Below are 17,289 nucleotides of genomic sequence, written 5' to 3'. Positions count from 1 at the left end.
TGATGATCCCTTGGGATGTTTCTGTACCAGGATGGGTTCCTGCCCCTGAGAGCGGAGACAGGCTGATTGAGGGCAGTTTTGAGGTACTTTGCTTTCATGGCTTTACACTGGGTCCAAGTAGAAGTCTTGGGCAGGAGGCTTGCCAGCAAAACTCCAGTTGTATTTGGGAAGTAAAAGAAAAGTAGAGGTACCCCCAGTTGTCCCAGCTCTGGGAGGCTGCAGGGCAGGAATGTGCCTAGAGATGGGCTTCCCCAAAGCACACCGCCATCTGCCACGAGCCAGCATCCCTGCCCCTCTGCCGCATGCCCAGGCTGTCCCCATCCACACCTCCAACTGGCCGATTTTGTTCTCTGTCAAGGGAAGTCAAGGTTGGAGTGAGTCAGCGAATGTTGGCACCTTAAGATGAAAACCCAGGCTCAGCCGACCAAGAACCCTGAAGGCCAGTGAGGGGCCTGGTTGGGTATGAATTTGGGGATTTGGCCGTCAGCAGTGGCCACCTGCAGCAGGCAGGGAGGATTTGGGGACTCCTTCCCTTCTCAAAACTGCCACCTCTTTTCTGGGGACCAAGGTACCCAGCTTTATTATCTTGCATAAATAGTGTTCTTTTAGAATCTTTCCAGGGGCAACATGAAAAGCAAGGCTTTCCCACCCTGGCAGGTCTCTGGGTAAGAAAACAAACAAACGTATTCCGAGTCTGACTTTGTGATAAGACAAAAGGGGACTTGGAATGGGAGCAAAGTTCAGAGGCTTTTGTTGCAGAAACTGGTTCCCTCTCGAAAATGTGGGCTGGTTTTATAAGCCGCTTATCGCTGTCTCTGCCCCGGCGGGACACTTGTCCACAGAATTCTCCCACCCGGACTCGGGCCCTCCCCTGCTCCCTTGGGGTCTTCATCTCTGGCTTAAGCGGTCGGGTTTCCTGTAGGAGGGCCAGGCTGGTCCAGGCGGGTACACCAGTGTTACTGGTGCAGAGCCTGGTCCCCCAGTCTGATGGCAGCCTTGGGGTGCCTCTCAGAGCCTAGAGCTGCCCGCAGAGTGTTTGTAAGAAGAGCACCGAGGCCCAGGGAGAAAAGCCACTGTTCCCTGAGTGCAGGGAGCCCGGAACAGTCTTGTTGGGGCGGCAGGGCCAGATGGATCTGCTGGCAGCGGGGCCCCGGATGTCCTCCTCTGGTGGGTCTCCCTGTCTCCCCTGAGGCCATAGGTCCTGGGGAGACCGGAGGGGACGCCGAGCAGGCGTGGGTATCAGGGCCCAGGTGGGAGCTTGCTTTCTGTCGGGGTTGGGGGGGGGGCACTCGGAGTTCACTTTGCAGGACTTGTTTGGAAACCGCACAAGATGAAAGGAGTGGAAACCTTACCCACCTCAGCCCAGGCCGCCACTTTGTTCCACTGGAGATGTGGGGCCGAGCAGACCAGGGTCAGGGCGCCTTCTGCAGGACCCTGCAGGCCTCTCCCTAGAGAAGGCCGGTTACAGCCCATGGCCACTGACTGTCCTTACACCCCCCATCCCTCCTCAACCCATCCAGGGCGGGCGCTCCGAGAACCACCCCAAAGAGCAGAGGGAGCAGACGAGGCAGCATGAAGGGCCAGCAGAGAGTGTTGTCAGGCCAGCCAGACAGGATTCCCACGCTGCAGTGCTGTGTGGCTCCTCCACCTTGGGGTCTGTTCACCCCCAGGAGGGGATGATTCTACCTCCTGGACTTGGGGGTTTCTAAAGACAGAATGGATGCAGGGCCCAGAGCGCCCGGCTCCTCCCCACACCTCCAGGGTCCCAGTCAGGGTTAGCAGCCCTTTCCCAAGATCACCCACCATTTCTTACTGCAGCATGTAAAAAATGCTCACAGAGGGGTGGGGGCACGCCTGGGTGGCTCAGTAGGTTAGGTGTCCGACTTCAGCCTAGGTCATGATCTCATCGTTCTGGAGTTCGAGCCCCGTGTCGGGCTCTGTGCTGACAGCTCAGAGCCTGAAGCCTGCTTCAGATTCTGTGTCTCCCTCTCTCTCTGCCCCTCCTCCACTCACACTCTGTCTTTCTCTTTCAAAAATAAATAAACATTAAAAAGAGTTAAAAAAAAAAAAAAAAAAAAGAAAGAAGAAATGCTCACCGGCTTTTGGAGGGGTGGTATGGGAGAAACTATCCTTGGAAACCAAGAAAGTGTATGAGTTTGCGGGACTTCATGGGGGGCCATCAGTAGCTGTGATAAGGCACGCTCTCTGAAAACGCCACTGCCCTCCTGGTAATGGTAAGGTGGGCAGCAGGTGGTGGGGAGGTGGCCCCCACATTGCCACATCCAAGGACCCCTTTTACCGTCCAGTCTTTATAAAGCCTTCCTGCGCCAGCTTGGAGTGGACCTGGCTGGGCTGTTGTAGCACAGGGCCTGTGCCATCACCCTGCAGACCTCCTCCCCGTCTCTAAGCCTAGATAGTCGAGAAGCTCAAGTCCCAGCTCTGTCACTTCCTAGCTCAGGGCGGTGGACATGTTAACCTGACCTTTGGACCTCGGTTCCTTCATCTTAAAATGGGAACGACTGAGGATCGACAGTATGTGGAAATAGCGCATTTAAAGTGCTTCATATTCTGCCTGACTCTCGGTCATTAAATGTTGGCTGGTATATTATTGATTATTACTATTATTGGCTGGCTTATTTTATTACTGCTATTACTACTACAACTACCGCCGTTTCCCCTTGATTCTTAACTCCCTTGGCATATCTTATCTTTGTAGATATTATTACCTAATGTGAACACCTTTATGAATTATATAGCCGACTCAATCCGTTAAACAATTTCTATAAATGATATAGAGGGGATAAGACTGTACAGTGGTAATATTAGTAGAAATAATAATAGCTATTTATGGAGTTATTTTGATTTTCTTTTTTTTCTTTATTTTTTTAATGTTTATTTTGAGAGAGAGAGAAACAGAGGGGCGAGTGGGGGAGGGGCAGAGAGCGAGGGAGACACAGAATCTGAAGCAGGCTCCAGGCTCCCAGCTGACAGCACAGGGCCCGACGTGGGGTTGGAACTCACGGACCGTGAGATCGTGACCTGAGCTGCAGTCAGACGCTTAACCGACTGAGCCACCCAGGCGCCCCTGGAGTGCTTATTTTGAACCAGGCATTATTTGATGCTCTTGAAATGAATCCCAACAGCCTGATGAAGTAAGCAATGATTGCATCCCCATTTTACAGCTTAGGAAGCTGAGGTCCAGGGAGGTAAAGTCACTTGCCCAGGATTTCACAGCTGATGAGTGGCAAAAGCTGATAGTCACATGCAGGAAGCTGTGCTCCTGAGCCTGTATTCTTAACGCAGCCCTGTGCAGGAGACCTGATGAGACCTTGCTCTATGGCTAATTTCCACTGTGACCTTGGGCAGTCACTTTACTTGTTTGGGACTCAGTTTTTCCACCTGCAAAATCATGAATTTTGGACTGTGTGTTTCGTGGCCTCCCTCTTTCCCTGCTGTCATTCCCCCCTGGCTCTCCCATCTCATCCCTGTCTTGGGGGTAAAAATCCACAACCCAGCAGAGCAGCTGGCTGGCCCACTGTCTGAAGGTGGCGGTAAGCGCGGTCCTCAGCCCCAGAGACCAGCAGCTGAAAGGCCCCTGAGGTGGACCCTGTGCAGGCGGCAGCGGTGGCCAGACCGCCCGTGATGTAATGACCGATTAGGAACTTCCTCTTGGAAGCCTGGCTTCCTCTAGGAGCCAAAGGTGCTGGAGCTGAGGTGGGGGGTGGGGAGGGGCGAGTGGGAGCGAATAAGAGGAAACTCCTGTCAGCTGGGCCCTGCTTTTGGAAAGAGTTCAGCAGAGAGGCTCGTTCTAAGCTGTTGACCATTAACATGGCCCCGTGCACATTCCTTCTCTGCTTTTACTGCCAGAGCCCAGTGGATAAAGGACGGGTCTCCCCCTCCCTTAACAAAGGAAAAAAAAAAAAAAGAGCCTCTAATTAATGCCGCATCTCTGGATTCGCTGCAAAACCTGAAGCCATTTCTGCAGCTTAAAATGACAAAGGAAGGTTAAGTGGAAACTCCTTTTCCCCCCTTAAGTTTGATAACAAAAACTACTTATCTAATGGGCAAACAAGGCTTTTAAAGGGGTGTTAGGTTAACCAGATGCAGGGCCACGTAATTACTCCCAGGCCTGGGAGCCGTGGATGAAAAAGCTGCCGGTTGGACGGGAACTTGAAGCCACAGGCATGACATGGGACAGAAGAAAGGAGCTTTCCAGGAGGGCAGGAGGCCCCAGAGTGGCCCGTGACAAGGGGATTGGAAAAACCAGCCTCTGGGCTCTTCTCCGGCTCTGCCACCAACTTAGTGGGTGACCCTGGGCGAGTCACTTCACCTCTCTGGGACTCTGAGTCTCCCTTCCCGGCTCTCAGTGGGGTCTGGGTCTGTCTGCCCTTGCTTTGCGCTCATTTGAGGTGTGGCTGGGTCTGTCCTTTCTGTCCAGCCCCGGGAGAGGCAGCGAGGCTGCTGTGGCCCCACGCGGGTGTGAAGCAGTAGCAGCAGCTTTGAACATGGAGGAGAATGGGCGGCCCAGCCAGGCCTCTGGAGACCACGAGGACTCGGGGCCCAGCCTGCACATGCTCTGAGCCTTCCCCGTCTAGCTCTCTTCGAGTCTAAGGGACCAGAGGCTTGAATCTGGGCACATCTCTGGTTCCCTTCACAGGATGGCTAGGTCCAAGGCAGTTTGGCCAAAGGGAAGGGGGGGGATCACGAGGAAAACAAGCTGCACTGCGTGTGCTCAGGCTCTTGGACCGCGCAGCCCACGGGGGAGCACACAGGAACGCTCCTGCCCTGTGTTTTGACAGAATACTGCTGATTCGAAGAAGCTAAAGGCTTTTCTTGGGATTGCAGCTCTCCCCGCCTCCCCCAGGCTGCAGTCGGCGCTCCTGGTGCCCCAGCACCCCCACAAAATTACACGTTGGGCTCGCAGCACACTCACGGGGCACAGAGGCCAAGGAGAAGGAATGCCAACCATTGGAGGGACTGGCTCCTGCGCAGGGGAGAGGGCCTGTGGCTGGCCGGCTCCTCCTGCCCACCACAGGCGGCCACCACCCTCTGGTGGCAGGAATGTAGGCACCGCTGAGGCTGGGCCGCCCCTGCCCGGTCTGGAAACACAGGGGCTGTCCCCTGGGCCACCACAGAGCCCTGCTGAGGCTGCTCCAGGACAGCCACAGAGAGCTGGCTGAGCAGCGCGTTGCCACTCCCTGCCTTTTCTTTCAAGGCGTCATACCTACCACGAAATGCACAACTCTTCAGTGTACAGGCGATGACTTTTGACAGTGAGTACAGCCGAGTTCCCGTTGGACCGATCGAGATATAAAACATTTCCGTCATCCCAGAATGTTCCCCCATGCCCCTTCCCTGTCCTGGAGGTAAATCCCTGTTCTGATTTCTATCACCAGAGGTTAGTTGTCTACTCAAGAATGTTATATAAATAGAAACAAACAGCAGATCTTCTGTGTCTGGCTTCTCTCACTTAGCACAATACGCTTGAGATCCATCTACCGTGTTGTATGTTTCAGTAGTTTGTTCCTTTTGATTGGTGAGTCGTGTTCCATTGTATGGGTGTACCTTATTTTTGTGTATCCCTTATCCTAGTCTGTTTGGGCTGCTGTAACAGAAATCCCACAGCCTGAGTGGCTTGAACCACACACGTGTATTTTTTACGGGTCCTGAGGCCGGGGAGTCCAAGATCAAGGCACTGGTAGTTTTGGAGTCTACTGAGGGCCCAAGTCCTGGTTCACAGATGGACGTATTCTCGCTGTGTCCTCAGAAGGGCAAAAGGGGTGAGGGAGCTCTCCTGGGTCTCTCTTGTGAGGGCACTAATCCCATTTATTCATGAGGGCTCTACCCTCATGACCTAATCACCCCCCAAAGGCCCCGCCTTCAAACACCATCACACTGGGGGTTAGGATTTCAATACATGAATTTGGGGGTTCACAAATATTCAGCCCATGACATCCATTCTCCTGTTGATGGACAACTGAGCTATTCGCCAAGTTTGGATGACTACAAGTAGAATTGCTGTGAACATTCACTAAATTGCAGCAATTTTCATCGAGCTCATCGTTCAGATGGGAAGCCTGAGGCCAGGAGAAGGAAGATGAGCTGCCTGATACAGGCCTGAAGCCTGGACCCTGACACGCTCCCCCCACAGCCTGGGGCCACTCTGCCAGGTCTGCCCCAGACATAGCGCCAGACCCAGACCGTGTCCCTCCTCTCCTCCTCCCCTGAGAGCCCTCCCAGCCGGGACCCAGAGTCTGGCTGGGAACTAGGCCAGGCCCCGAGCAGGGGGTAGCGAGCAGGAGTTTCGGTCAGAGCGCGGTCATCTTTGATGTTGTTCACTCGGGTCTGACTCCCTGGTATTTATTTGCAATTAAGGAGCTGGTTCCTAATTAGGTTGATGGCGGGACCACAGCCTTGGAGCCACGAGGAGAAAAAGATCTTCTGCAAAAGACTGTCCCCTTGCGCCCTGAGTGGCAGCCCTACGGAGGATGAGAAGCGTGGCGGTGGGGTGGGGCCCCATCACTGTGGGAAGGGCAGAGGTTTGGGGGGCCTGGCGTCTTGCTGGCAGAGAACACGTCAGCTCGTGTCGATCCCGCTGCATGAGACCCGAATCCGTGTGTGTGTGTGTGTGTGTGTGTGTGTGTGTGTGTGTGTACAGAGCCATAGCGGCACTCGCCTTTGTTCTAGACATTCAGCCATTCCTTGCTCCATTTGTCATTCCTCTGCATATGAGGCACCTCTCTTTACCCTTGGGTTCTAGGCTGGGAGCTAAACCTTCACACCAGTACAGTGCTCTACACTCTGTGAGGGGCATTGCCGTCTGCTCTCCTATCATAACCTCCTGTGGTGGTGACCCGGGGTCATGACCCCTGGCACCCCTAAGGAGCCCTGGCCTTTGAAGGGTTAGCACCAGTGCTGGGGCCAATAAACAGACAGCGACTTCTTTCTGCACCCACCCAATTGATCTGCTGCTGGAGTTTCCAGAAAAGTCCAAAGATGGACTTATGGGTTATGAAGAAGCCCATTTTACAAGTGGGGAGACTGAGGCTTGGGGACACAGCACCTTGTCCATGGCCACAGTCAGTGGTAAGAGCCTTAGGTCTGTCTCACTTTGAAACCCTTTGGCTCATGGGACAAGCATGAGATTAGAATTCTGGAGTCTCAGGTTTGGGTCCCAGTTCTGCTACCTGCTGCTGTGTGTGTGTGTGTGTGTGTGTGTGTGTGTGTGTGCGCGTGTGTGTGTGTGGATGAGTCACCCTGTACCCCCCGGGGTGCCATCTTTGGGGCACAAGGACATTCAGTTCAATTAGTGGTTCCCAGAAGCCAGTCTTAGGACTACATTTTCATTGGTCCATGATGCAAGAAATAAGAAAATTTCTTACACTCTAATCATATTAACTTTTACATTTCTGATTTAGGTCCTATCTATTTTATCAGTATCAAATTATACTTTCTTTTGTGCTAGTGATAGTAGATGGTCTTGGGGTAAGTTTATTTATTTATTTTGAGAGAGACATAGACAGCACGAGTAGGGGAGGGGCAAAAAAGAGAGGGAGAGAGAGAATCAGTGGGCACCGCAGTGTCAGCACAGAGCCTGATGTGGGGCTCGAACTCACAAAATCGTGAGGTCATGACCTGAGCCGAAACCAAGAGTCGGACACTTAGCTGACTGAGCCACCCAGCCACCCTAGTCTTGAGGTTTTTAATAAGTCTGCACATGACAAAATAAAACAGTAGGAACCCTGTACATTCACAATCCCTCTGTTAAGCAATGTATCGACTTGTGAAAGTCTAGACCAGCCAGGGGCCCTGACCAACAGCACAGACACCTGCTCAGGCATAGGGAGTGGCTGCATTGAAGACTGTAGGTACATGGGAGGGAGAGATCAGAGAGGGCTTCTTGGAGGCAGCAGTCCATCTCCTGGAACTTGGAAAACTTGGCCAGGAGGCCAGGTGTGATAAGTGTTACCCAGCCTGCACAACAAGAGAGACTGCCGGAGGTGAGGCCCGACCCAGGCACTGTCCCTGAGCCAGACGGTTGGGGCAGGCCAGGGCCTAGGGCAGCTCTGTGGGGTTCATCCCCCAAGCACAGGATCCTATCCCCCTGAGGAGTGCTGGAGCAAGGCTGGGTATTGATGAGGTGGGGGTAAATGATGAGGGGCATTTGGCTTGGCTGGGGTGGGAGGAGCTGAGAAAGGGGGCAGGAAATGCTCCCCCCACCCAGTTCCATTATTCTCAATCTCCCCCCTCAACATACACACACACACACACACACACACACACACACACACACACAGACATGTACACACGCACACACACACACACACACACACACACACATTCTGACTGCTCCCTTGCCTGTTACAATGGGGTGGCTACACCCTGGGGCAGAGCCGCCACTTTATGACTGGGTGGCCTCTGAGCCTTATCTGTAAAGGTGGGGGGGAAAGCAGTAACCCTCACTCAGTGAGGTGTTTCATTTGTGGGCCGGGGAGTGACTCACCAGCTAAACACCTCCAAGACTCAGACCATGAGAGCAGCCTGGTTACAAACAGGGAAACTAAGGCTTAGAAAAGGGAAGGGACTTGTTTTGTGCATGGGTTTCAGTGGGGAGTCTGCCCGGAGCGTGGCCCGGCACGGATGCTGGCTCTGGCACTCACTTGTGTGTATTCTTGACCAGTTAACGGCACCTCTCTGGGCCTCAGTTTCCTCGCCTGTGAAATGGGGTGGGACCAGGAGTGAACCGAGGCTGTTGTGAAGAGGGCGCCTAGCTCATGAAAGGCCTTTGGTGATGTGTGTTGCTCGTCCTGTCACCCGACACTCCCCAGGCACAGAGCCTTTGCTCCTCCACCTCTGTGTCCAGTGCACCCCAGGCGCTGTCATTGGTCGTGAGAAGGCCGGTGCTGGGGTTTCGTGGCCAGGCTGGGACAGCACTGCTTTCCTGGCTCTTGGGAACTCCCCAGACCTGTGCCAGATGGATGGGCAGAGAGATGGTCCGTGGCTTGGAGTGTTCCTGACTGTCCACCTGCTGGGACTGGCCTAGTGCCTGCCCTGTGGCACCACAGGCTAGAGCTGTTTCTCTACCTGCTGGCCAAGGGGTAAATCACTTGAGGGCAAGGATCAGGGTCTCTTCTCCCCCCACCCCACCTCCCATCAGCCTGCAAAAACCAGGAAGGGCCTGGATGGAGACTATGAGGCAAATCAATACATTCTCAGGGAGTGGCCTGGGGACCCATGTCTGGGACCTTAACACCAGGCAGAGGGTGAGGGGCACGCCCTTTGGGGCTCTGCCTAGCTCACGGCCTCAGCAGAGTTGGCAGCCTGCAGGAGGCCTCTCGGGTAGACAGCTTCCTGCTAGGTGGCTAGGCGGGCCTCCCAGCGCATAAGAGGTTGTGAGGGGCCCTGTCACCCTGCTGCTCTGGGGCTTCTAGGCGGGGCTGAGCCGAAGGCAGACAGAGCTGACCTCACCCCGGCTCCTGAATGAAGTTGTTAGCAGTGTTTTCTTCCTCGGCTTTGGTTGGACTTTGATCAGTTTCTCGTGGAGGAGCCATGCCATAAAGCACCTTGCTGCGTTCCCGTCACATTCTCAGGAGAACTTTCTCCCCTCTGTGCATAAGCCCCATCCAAGGGGTATGTGGGAACATGTCGCATCACGGGTCAGTCATGGATGCCCACCTGCTACTCAGAGCTCTGAGCTCAAAGGAAAGACCAGATGTCAAAAGACTTCGGAATCTGAGAAGCTGGCCACACACAGCAGCAAAGACAGGGCTGCCCTTCAAGACGGGCCCTGGCCTCTGGGTGGTCTTAGGTCTGGTATCAGGAAATTGCTCATCCAGACATGCAGAAATGCTTCAAGCTGCAGGGGAAAGGGATCCCAGTCACCCAGGCCACCCTTTGCTGTCCATGGGGAAACTGAGGCCCAGAGAGGAGCAGCACACATCTTCAAGAGCTGGCGAACTCTGGAGCCCTTGTGGGGCAATTTTCTTTAATACTTAGAGACCTCAGCTTCTCTTTCTCACAGAAGGGGCTGCAGTTCTGGTGAAAATCTGCACTTCCTGCCAAGAGAGCCACCTCGAGGGGTGGGGGATAGGAGTGACTGGGAGACTAGGCATCATGCTCAAGACCAAGGCTGGGAACATTCTGGGGGTTGGAAGGGATTCTGGGGGCCCACTCCCCTACCCCATCGTGCCTTGCTATGCCTGAGTCCCCTTCAAGCGGGGAAATGTCCCCTGATGACTTAACCCCACTCTTTTCAGGTTGGGGCTTACACTGGCCGGGTTCAGATCCTGGCTGGGCCACTCACTAGCTCTGTGGCCTTTGGGCAGGCAGCTGGTGTCTTGGATCCTCATCCGTAAAATGAGGAGAAGGTGGTTTCCTCACAGAGTGATTAGGACCCAGTGAGGTCAGACAGGGTCAGAAAGGCAGCACCTGGAACATTGTAGGTGCTCCGTGTTCAAGCCCTTCCTTTGGGTGTGGGAGGACTGTCCGTCTCCTGCTAGCTGGAGCTTGGAAAAGTCTACAGGGCAGGGGCCGAGTGTGGTTCATGTTTGTGTAGCCTTAGCACCGAGCACACAGTAGGCGCCTTGCCCTCTGCGTAGGCTCGTAACCTTTGTTTTCCCCCTTTGCGCCTGTAGGGGGCCGTTCTGCTGTGAGTTACGTTTCTTGAGGACAAGTTGGCAGGCGGTCGGTGCCCGCATGTCTGTTGAATGCTGCAACCCCCCCCCCCCCCGACCCCCACGGTCCAGGCAGCAGTGCTGCGTCCCCCTCCCCCCTCCTTAATGCTCCCCCTGCCCTGTGCTTGCCCCGCAGACGCCAGCATGTCTCCGGATGCCACCAAGCCCAGCCACTGGTGTAGCGTGGCCTACTGGGAGCACCGGACGCGTGTGGGCCGCCTCTACGCGGTGTACGACCAGGCCGTGAGCATCTTCTACGACCTACCTCAGGGCAGCGGCTTCTGCCTGGGCCAGCTCAACCTGGAGCAGCGCAGCGAGTCGGTGCGGCGCACGCGCAGCAAGATCGGCTTCGGCATCCTGCTCAGCAAGGAGCCCGACGGCGTGTGGGCCTACAACCGCGGCGAGCACCCCATCTTCGTCAACTCCCCCACGCTCGACGCGCCCGGCGGCCGCGCCCTCGTGGTGCGCAAGGTGCCGCCCGGCTACTCCATCAAGGTGTTCGACTTCGAGCGCTCGGGCCTGCTCCAGCAGGGGCCCGAGCCCGACGCCGCCGACGGCCCCTACGACCCCAACAGCGTCCGCATCAGCTTCGCCAAGGGCTGGGGGCCCTGCTACTCGCGGCAGTTCATCACCTCCTGCCCCTGCTGGCTGGAGGTCCTCCTCAACAACCACAGATAGCGGCGGCCGCCTGCCCCGCCGCCCAGAGACACAACCCGCCCCCCTACAGCCGACCACGGTCGAGACCCCCCCCAATATCATCTACCTAGATTTAATATAAAGTTTTATATATTATATGGAAATATATATTATACTTGTAATTATGGAGTCATTTTTACAATGTAATTATTTATGTATGGTGCAATGTGTGTATATGGACAAAACAAGAAAGACGCACTTTGGCTTATAATTCTTTCAATACAAATATATTTTCTTTCTTTCCTCCTTCCTCCTCTTCTTTATTATTTTATTTTATTTTTTAAGAAAATGATACAGCAGAGCTAGGTGGAGAAGCCTGGGTTTGGCGTATGGTTTTTGAAATATTAATGCCCAGACAAAAAGCTAATACCAGTCACTCGTTGATAATAAAGTATTCACATTATAGTGTTTTTTTTTTTTTGTTTTTTTTTTTTTAATGTTTTCTTTCTAACAGCGAGGGACATGCAGGGCTTCAGTGGGTTTCTGGCCCATCCAGCGCACTGAAACTTGATTTCAGTCTTTTACCAGATAAAGAGTAGAGGAGCTAAATTGACAAGGGAGGAGGGGCATATGTTTACTGTTAAGGCCAGAGAAGGTTCTGGTGTTCCCTCCTGCCCGTGGCTTCGGTGTGTCCACAGGATGGGGGGAAGGGAGGGTACATGGCCGTCCATCCTGGATAAACTCTCCCAGTCTGATGGAGGAGGCTCAGGTCCATGCCTCCCATCTCTGAACTGTGCACAAGCTAGAAGACACTGATTCTCAGCACTGTGGGGAAGTGGCCTGAGGAAGAAAGACAGACAGTGGGCCTCAGGCCCACCTACCACCTTGGGAAACCCACCTGAGCCCCAGGGTGAAGCTCCTTTTAGGACCTCCCACCCCTCACCAAAGAGCTCAGAGCTAGGCCATCTGGGGTTGTATTTATGATTTATGCAAAGGCAGGTTGTTTCTGTCTGCTCTCTAAAAGGGAAAAGTTGAGGTTCGGGAAGGGCAAATGACTAGCTCATGACAGATCAGGGTTAAAAGTCACATTTAATTGTAGGACCAGAGCCATATTAAATCCGTTTTCTCTCTTGAGAAAACTCAAGAAAAGAAGGCTTCCTTGGCCAGATAACTAAGGGGAATGTTACATTGTATATCTTCTTTCTTGGAGATTTACATTAGCATATTAAATGCTCTGAGAAGTCGTGTGTATTATCCATTGCTGCGTAATAAATTATCCTAAAACGTAGCAGCTTGAAACTAACGTTTCTTATCTCTCGCAGTTTCTGTGTTTCAAGAATGCAGGAGCGACTCAGCTGGGTGGTTCTGGTTCAGGGTCTCGTGAGGTTGTAGTCAAGCTGTCGGCCAGGGCTGCAGTCATCTGAGGCTTGTCTGGAGCGGGCCGACCCACTTCCAAGCTCACTCACGTGGCTGTTGGCTGCAGGCCTCGGTTCCTCACCACACAGGCCTCTCCACCGGGCTACTCGTGACGTGGCTTCCCCCATAGCAAAGGATCCAGATGAGGGAGAGAACATGCGAGAAGCTCTCATCCTTGCTCACCTTATCTCAGAAGTGATCTGCAATCACTTCGCCTCGTTCTACGGATCACACGAACCATTCTTGCTAACGACGTGGGAGGGACGGCATGAGAATCTGGATGTCAGGAGGTGGGGATCATGGCCACCATATCCTCTAAGAAATAGACCATTGTGCTTTGTTTCCCAAAGTTATTTACCAATGGACTCTCCCCACCCCTGCTAATCCTGTCCCTGTAGCAGGGCATACTGGCACCATTGTCAGGTGCTGGACACACCAGGGCACCCCACCCTGAAGCCCTGCCCTGAAGATGCCCATCGGGATGCTGGTCTTACTGGGTATTGGTGTGGGGTCAGTGTGGGGGTCACTTTGGGCTCAGGCAGTTAGCAGAGTGCCAGATGGAATAAGGAGCCACTTTTGTGGGCATGTTATGGCTCTGGTCCTCACAGGCAAGCCACAGGCTAGGGGTGGTGGAGGGGACAGGAGCAAAGGGGAGACACCATGGGAGTGGCAGAAACCAAGAGGCATCCGTTGCATGGAACCCCTAGAAGTCAGCAGAAGGGTACCCTTCAGACCCTCGTGCTCTGCAGCCAGGGTGCCTGAGTTCAAATTCTGTGTCTGCCATTACAGGATACACCAGAGACTTCTCAATGTGCCCTGGTATTATTACCATAAGGTGGTATGAGATGGGGATAAAAATTGTTCCTACCTGAGAAGTAGGTTTGGGAGAAATCAGGACATCACACAGTTCCTGGTCCATCATCAGTGCGTAACTGATGACCATCAGCTATTGGTAACACAGGGCCGGGCCTGGGAAGGGAGGCTGAGGCCCTCAGATGTCAGGATGAGGAGCTGGGGTGGCTTTTGCGGGGCGGGGGAAGGAGCTGGTTTCTGAGTGGGCCAGGGAGGTGATCGGTGCAGGCCTTCAGGAAGCTCTTTGTAGGGACTTCCCAGCGGGAGGAATGCGCGGGCTGCAGGCAGGAACGAGAGGGCCGAGCCCTGGCTCCCTAGCTCCTTGTGTTCACCAAAGCCAGTCTCTCAGGAGGGGCTCTTTGCTCTCAGAGGAAGCAGCCAGTCACCCCGCAGTGCCTGGGGGTGGAAGTTATGATCACAGTCCCCCTTCATCAGGGAGCAGGAGGCACAGGGGACCGACACTCCTTTTTCATAGATGAGGAAACTGAGGCCCAGAGCAGGGAAGTGTTTACCTCAGTCCTATATAACCATGGGTGTTTGGATATGACCTGGGTCGCCTACTTCCCCCCACAGGGTGTATTCTGTGCGGACCGGCAAGGGACATCCTTTTGCCATCTTCCAGATTCTCGGGGTCCCCGTGGAGGCAGATGGCATCAATTCTGGAGTTGAGCCTCATAGGCTGTGCTTTCTCCTGGTCCCCCTCCAGCCCAGGTCCTTTCATTCCCTGTTGCCACTCTCGGGCCTGCGCCCACGTCCCCCTGCCGCCCTGTACCATCCAGGCGTTGGTCCTCCTCTCGAGCATTTTCAAGCAGTCACTGTTTGCCAGCCCTTGCTACACGCAAAGAATTGTTTACACACCTCGAGTCCTGGAGAACCCCTGCAGCGATGGTCTCAACTGTTGCCCCTTTTCAGATGGAGAAACCAGGCTTACACCCGTGTGCCCCTTTGTCCGAGGTCCCTGGGGGAAGGAACAAGCCCTCTGTGTTGGATGCCAGCTGGGGGCTCCCCCTGGGTGCCGGTTGTGATTGGCTTTGTGGAGGTGGGCCTGTCCCTCGGGGATAGTCTGCCAGCATGAGGGGCTGAGTCCTGGGGCCCCGGGGCGTCAACCCTACAGCTGTCTTGCTCCCAGGCCTGCCCCCCTCCTGAGGTTCTTGGGTGGCTTCGAGTGTCAGGAAGAGGCCCTGTAGCGGCCGTTCTTCATGGGGGTCTGAGACTCCTGTGCCAGCCCCTCGGTTCACAGGTGGGGAAACCGAGTCCCAGACAGAAGAGACTGAGTGGCCGAGGTCACGAAGTGGCAGCAGGACCTGCCACCCTCCCCCCTCTCCCAGTCACGGTACTCAGGACTCGCAATAACTCTGCGGTTTCCCCCAGACCACCCAGGGATCCAGTGACTCAGGCTCCAAAGGAGACACTTTCTAAACAAGGCCGGGTCTCTGGAGAGTGTGGTGGGAGCCCGGTCCCTGCAGGCCCTGGGAAACAAGGTGGGTGGGGCTCACTGCCTCCCAACCCAAGCTCAGGCCTGGAAGGGGGTGGGGGTGGGGATTTCCTGCAATGACTAGGCTTTTGGAGGAGGGTGGGTCCCTCCACTGCCCCCTCCCCCCATCTCCAGTCCCACCCCTGCCTTAGCCTCTAGGAGTGTCTGGGGGTGTGGCGGTGTGGGGGTGGAGGGGTTGATCTAGGAGTGAGAGAAGCAGAACTGGGAGAGAGTGGGGCCGGGCCTGGAGATCTTGTTACACGCTTCAGGTGACAAAACCCAAGGCCCAGAGAAGGGTGTGAGTCGTCTGAGGTCACACAGCAAATTCAGGGCAGAGCTGACCCTACACCTCCAGTTTCAGGACTCCTGGTCTAACTGCTCCCTCTGAGTTCAGGCAGATTCCGTCAATGCTCTGGAGAGCATTGACACACTTCTGCTCCCCTCTGAGAACTCATGCCCTCTTACCCCTGTCCCGGGAGCTCCTGTTCCCTGCCCCCCACCCCCGTAGTTCAGGAGGCTTAGTGGCTGTAGCTGTCTTGCTATAATCCTGACTCTGCCGCTGACCAGTTATGTGCTCTGAGGCAAGTTACTTAACCTCCCAGTGCCTCAGTTTCCCCATCTGAATACTAATGAGTATTCATCTCCTAGAGCCGTTGGGAGGATATAGGAATGAGTGCATGTTGGGCACTCAGAACTGACGGGTATTAAGCTCTTGGCAGGTATACTCACAAACTATACTCACTAGTATAATTCGCGGGCTGGAAGGTAGTTCAGGTTGGTAAGAAAAGCTTTGGTTGGGGACTGAGCAAGTGTTAAGAACTCAAATCCAGAGTCCTTAACTTGCTGTTGGCGTTGAGCAATCAGTCACCTGACCTGTGTGAACCTCTGTTTCTTCAGTGAGAAAGGAAATCCATGATCCGCTGGGACGTTTGTAGTCGGGGCCACCAGGGTGTCCCCTGGCCAGCTGCTGTGGCCTCTTAACTGGGCGTCCAACCTACTCTCTACCCAGAGTGATGCTGTGAACCCGAATCTGGCAGTGCCCCCCCCCCTCCTCCGCAGGACGGTGACCCCTCTGATGACTCCCTGTACCCTCAGGACAGAGAATTCCCTCTTCGAGTGGCCTGGGAGGCCTTGAGGCAATCTGCCCTCCCCCCACCTCTACCTGGCCAGCCCCTTCAAACAGCACACTCCAGACCTCTCTCTTTCTCCTGGGCCTTCGCCCAAGCTGTCTCCTCCTCCTGACCATGACCCAGTCTGCCCAGTCCAAGCTCTGGCCGCACGGCTGCCCCTTTTCTCTTTCCCAGAGTCTCCTGGAAGCCAGAGATCTCATTTCCCATTTGCCCCCATGGCCCTGAGTCAGCCCAATGCCGGGCACAGAGGACAGATGGACTCCCCGGGTGTTTGTGGAATAAAACGGTCACAGAGGTAATGGATGTGGGCGTGTTTTATAAACTCCAAAGGACCAAGTGGGCATCCAGAGGGGTGTGTGTTTATTATTATCACGTGTCTCCATGACAACTCCAGCTGGCTTCTCCTTACAGGCCCCTGAGAACCCTCACTCCCTCCCTTATCCTGAGGCCCCAGGTTCTGGGGGCTAATGTCCTGCAGCCTTATTCTACCCTCTCAAGGGTGTGGTATAAAATTCCTGGTTTGGGGGGCAACCCTTTGATGGCTTAGAATGTAGACTCAAAGAACATCTAAGCTGGAAAGGCCCTTCGAGTGCATCTAGTTCCATCACTATTACAGAATTGAGACCCAGAGAGGTGCAGGGCGCTAACCAGGGTCACACCGCAAGACCGTGGCCGACGGGGGCCAAAACCCCTGACTTGGAGCTCCTTCCAGAGCTGGCCCCTCTGCGATGCTGCAGTTGAGAGGCAAGAACGGTAGAGGTACAGATCGGGGGTTTTGTTGTTGTTTTTTTTAATTTTTTAATGTTTATTTATTTTTGAGAGAGAGACAGACAGAGTGCAAGCAGGGGAAGGGCAGAGAGAGAAGGAGACACAGAATCCGAAGCAGGCTTCAGGCTCCGAGCTGTCAGCCCAGAGCCCGACGCGGGGCTCGAAACCATGAACCGTGAGATCATGACCTGAGCCAGAGTCAGACGCTTAACAGACCCAGCCACCAGGCGCCCCGGGGTTTTATTTGTTTTTGATTGTGGAAAAATATAGATAGCATAAAACTGACTAGTTTAACCGTTTTTAAGTATACGGTTCAGTGGCATTAGGTACATTTGCATTA

The 17,289-nt window shown here is 54.4% G+C and overlaps 1 protein-coding gene across 1 annotated transcript in view; it reads left to right on the top strand.

Annotated features, from left to right (window-relative positions):
- Positions 1-12,597, top strand: part of SMAD6 (SMAD family member 6) — a 77,532-nt gene extending 64,935 nt beyond the window's left edge. The window contains exon 4 of the mRNA XM_045449342.1: positions 10,810-12,597. Within this exon, the coding sequence (XP_045305298.1) occupies positions 10,810-11,351 (542 nt within the window). The 3' untranslated portion in view covers positions 11,352-12,597. The remainder of the gene's footprint in view (positions 1-10,809) is intronic.
- The last annotated feature ends 4,692 nt before the right edge of the window (positions 12,598-17,289 follow it).

This window comes from Leopardus geoffroyi, chromosome B3, assembly GCF_018350155.1.
Source record: "Leopardus geoffroyi isolate Oge1 chromosome B3, O.geoffroyi_Oge1_pat1.0, whole genome shotgun sequence".
Taxonomy (NCBI): Eukaryota; Metazoa; Chordata; class Mammalia; order Carnivora; family Felidae; genus Leopardus; species Leopardus geoffroyi.
This window is presented reverse-complemented; position numbering and strand designations above follow the sequence as displayed.